Source organism: Cydia fagiglandana, chromosome 3, assembly GCF_963556715.1.
Source record: "Cydia fagiglandana chromosome 3, ilCydFagi1.1, whole genome shotgun sequence".
NCBI classification, from domain to species: Eukaryota; Metazoa; Arthropoda; class Insecta; order Lepidoptera; family Tortricidae; genus Cydia; species Cydia fagiglandana.
Genome location: NC_085934.1, coordinates 8,242,858 through 8,246,749, shown reverse-complemented (window position 1 = coordinate 8,246,749; position 3,892 = coordinate 8,242,858). Strand labels below are relative to the sequence as shown.

The following is a 3,892-nucleotide window of genomic DNA, read 5'->3' as shown; positions in this document are numbered from 1 at the left end:
AGCAACCCCAATTGAAAACGCGCAAACAATGCTTTTAACACAGTTATTATTCACGCTCTTCCGCGATTTGTTAGAAAAAATATTTTATAGCTTTTTGGAATGTGATTTTTGTAACACGGATACCCCAATAAAGTGACTGGGATTAACAATGGTATGCAGAGACAAAAAAATATGTAGTGTCATGTATGTTACGGGTTTGTATGCGGGGTGACGTAGGCGCCGCGCGCGTGTGGTGGTGCTTCTGCGAAGATGAGTTGATGTTGCAAATGTATAAAAAGCGAAGCGTCGATTTCGAAATCAACACAACGATTTGAAATTCTCTAAGGAGTGTACATACGGAGCGCACAAGTTTCCGCATCGTGCACACGAGTACGGCAGTGAATAAGTGATCTTTGAAAGAACTGTAACGTGCAGTGTTATTTTTACAAGGACTATTGGAGTTTCAAGGATGCTCCGTTTAGTGGTAAATTAGATTTTTTTGGTTTAAATTAAGATATTTAACTAACTGCAGTCAATAATATTATAAGCTTAGATTACTTACTATACTGGTAATTAATAATAAGTACGAGTATATTTAACTGTTATAAATTAAAATGAAATTTTAATTTTTTAATTTGGTAGGTATACGTAATAGTAAATTTATTCTAGGGTCAATCAAGGGTCTTCATGTAATCTTTTTTTTACAGTGTGTGGTTATAATCAGCACAGCCGCTGTGGCTTCGCCGGTTAGCAACGGCAAATGGATTCCCGAGAAGTATGGTGAATCCGGCAGGTAAATACCAATGTTTCTAACGTATGTTATATAACGTATATTAATATTCATCTAACATTTTACTAAGTAGGCTGGATGCTTAAAATGTTAATTTAGTGCTTAGGAACATATTTGGTTAGGCATCAAATATCACGTTATGAATTTAGCAGTGCCTTAGATCAGCATTGACATTTTAACGAACATTCTGTTGAGAACTTGTAGATTGACGATATCTATAAAGTATTTTTATTGAAATTGAAATTAGTAATATTTTTTATACAAGTAAACTTCACCAATTTGAGCTCTACAGGGTCATTATTTATAGTTTGAGAAATTTTGTAGGTACTCCAAGTCTAGTAGCATTTAGCAGTTTTACGTTTGTATATACAAACTTATACATCTATTATAGATTTAATAAGCATCTACCAAAAAAATTAACTCACGAAAGTTCTCTTTGTAACTAGCATGTTATTTAAACAATAAATCTATCATAATTTGATTCAAGCATACCATTCCTTCACAGGTACAACAGACCGAGAGACGAGGGCAAATACGTGCACATACCCAACCCTTACATACACATCGACAATCCGTACGACGGCGGCTACGGACCGTATGCGCACCAGTACGAACCATACGAAGGCGCAGAATCCGTCGACCAGTACAGATTAGTGCTCCATCCTGGCGATGACAATCCCTACTATAAGGAAGGCTACTATAGGAACAATGGAATTAAGATCATTAGCCAGAATCACAACTACCATGAGGACAAATACGATTTTGAGTAAGTAAACGTGCAAGCATTGCTATTCTTAATTGTTGGGGAAATTGGCATCATGACACGTAAAAAGGTGGACATAATCTTACCATATGAATTAAACACTCAGTCTTTTTTTTCAATAATGTTCTTGCACATTAATTTCAACATCGAGGTTCGATAAAAAATGATAAATAAATCACTAGGCCTACTTTGGTGCAGTTACTTACAGATCAACGAACTAGAAAACATTCATACTTAAATAATCTGAGCGTTTCGGTATAATTTGTGAAAAAAATATAAAGGTGGTATATCATAACATAAATATAACAATAGATAAAGAAAGTTATATTACCGTTTTTATTCAAAATTAATTTCTAATTTTACTTTCAAATTAGGCATGTAACATGCAAGATTTATTTTACCGATTGAACGAACTTGGCCTTACTTACTTAATGTCAAGCTTATCATTGTCATTAGCATAGAAAAATAGCTCCGTGATATATCGTTACGATAAAGGAATTAATCAACTCGTTTTACAAAATTAGCTCGTTGAATATTTTACTGTTTAGCCGGACATGAATGACTGATTGCTTCGTTTAATTCAGTCCGATTGAAGTTGCGAATCGGAAACGATATTTATCAATTATAATTATTTTGTAGGTAATCTTGACATTTGTAAATCATAACTGCATTGAGGACGAGTACCTACAGATACTAAAGTCATATATTCAAAGAGAAGCCTTGACAAAGTATTCAAATTATTTTTAATATCTATTGTGCAAAATTATACAACGATAAAAACCTGTTTGGACGTTTGGAATTCAATTATGGTGTAGTATTTGTTTACAAACGTAATTTTTAACAAATCGACTTTATAAGATTTTGAGTTGCTAAAAAGGTGTCAAAATATATTAAAAATATGAAAATGGAATTTAAAATGTAAAATTACTAATTCATTAGAAAATTATTGTAAAATGTCTTCTGATAAAGCGGCCTCGTTGTGATTGGCTTATTATGCACTTATAGCGAAGGTGAAATCGTCGTTTAACATTGTAAATTTTGAGTCAAATGATGGTGCGCATCATAATCCGACAGATGAAAGAATGATTAATAAGTTTTGTATTGTAAAGTTCCAATAAATTCGCATTTAAGAACCATATAAGAAAGCTTATAAAAGTGGCCTTGCCTTCAATTATCATGAAATGATGATTTATAGCTTCCGATGTGTGGTCGGTATCGAGAGCTTCACCAGAACTCGTGTAACTAACATTATATTTTTCTTTGCAGTTTTGAGACCGAGAACAAGATTCGCGCCGAAGAAAAAGCCATTCTGAAGAACCCGAACTCGATCGACGAGGGCATAGCCTCGGAAGGTTTCTACGAGTACATAGGGCCCGATGGTTTCATGTACCGCGTCGACTACACTGCCGATGAGAAGGGCTTCAGGCCCAAGGTGAAGCGGCTAGAGACCCCCTACTCCGGCAAGTGGATACGAGAAAAAGTTAACAACTAGACAAATCAATTCATACATGTACATACCAAAAACCAAACAAACAAATCACTCATAAATCAGTATTGTAAATAAGTAGGCAACAATTATTTCTTTAGTGCACGCCTGCGATTTATATAACTATCTGCCATTTCATAGATCACGATCTGTTTCATGAACTTGACATTTAGATTTTGGTTTTGCCCGACATTATTGAATCTTTTGAGATCCACCGCAGCGATATTTCCATATCATACGAGTACTTCCGTAGCGAGTTAAGTACCAGATTAAAGTTAAAGTACAAAAGCTTCTTTAGTTCGGCGTTCTCTTTTATCGAGTTAGACTAGTTTATTTTATTTATATTTAGTTATAGATACCTAGAAATGTTATAATTGTGATAATAAATTATAATACTTAATGAAAGATGTTTTTTGTTTTAGTTTTATGTATAATATCCAAAAAATTGACACCCCCTTTTTTGAAATTTGCTGGCTTTCATTATTTTAAACATGTGTTCGGAAATACATAGGTATAGGTTTATTATTAATACACATACATAGGTAAGTATACAGGTTTGCAACATTTTTTCACGTCTTTGACCATATTTCGAACACTCAAGTTAGAACAAAATTCGTGACAGAAGTTATTTCATTCATGACACATTTTGGCAGTAAAATTATTGTCGAGGCGTGGAATTTATACTAAATATTAAAACTATGTAAGCTAAGTATTAATATCAAACACGCAACCTTGCCACGTACATATAAGAAGAGATTAGAGCAATGGCTCTAATGAGAAAAGCTTATCTAATGAGAAATAATGTCTATATAATAGGGCTTAAGCCTACTTTTTATACATGATTTTATACATTTGAAAACGCTTCGTTTTAACA

At 33.6% G+C, this 3,892-nt stretch overlaps 1 protein-coding gene across 1 annotated transcript; it reads left to right on the top strand.

Moving 5' to 3' along the window:
* Positions 1-232: 232 nt before the first annotated feature.
* Positions 233-3,423, top strand: LOC134679960 (uncharacterized). The gene is made up of 4 exons (XM_063538913.1): positions 233-463; positions 687-772; positions 1,275-1,535; positions 2,799-3,423. The coding sequence occupies exons 1-4, from the start codon at positions 449-451 to the stop codon at positions 3,022-3,024; spliced, it is 588 nt and encodes a 195-aa protein (XP_063394983.1). The 5' UTR covers positions 233-448; the 3' UTR covers positions 3,025-3,423.
* Positions 3,424-3,892: the final 469 nt, after the last annotated feature.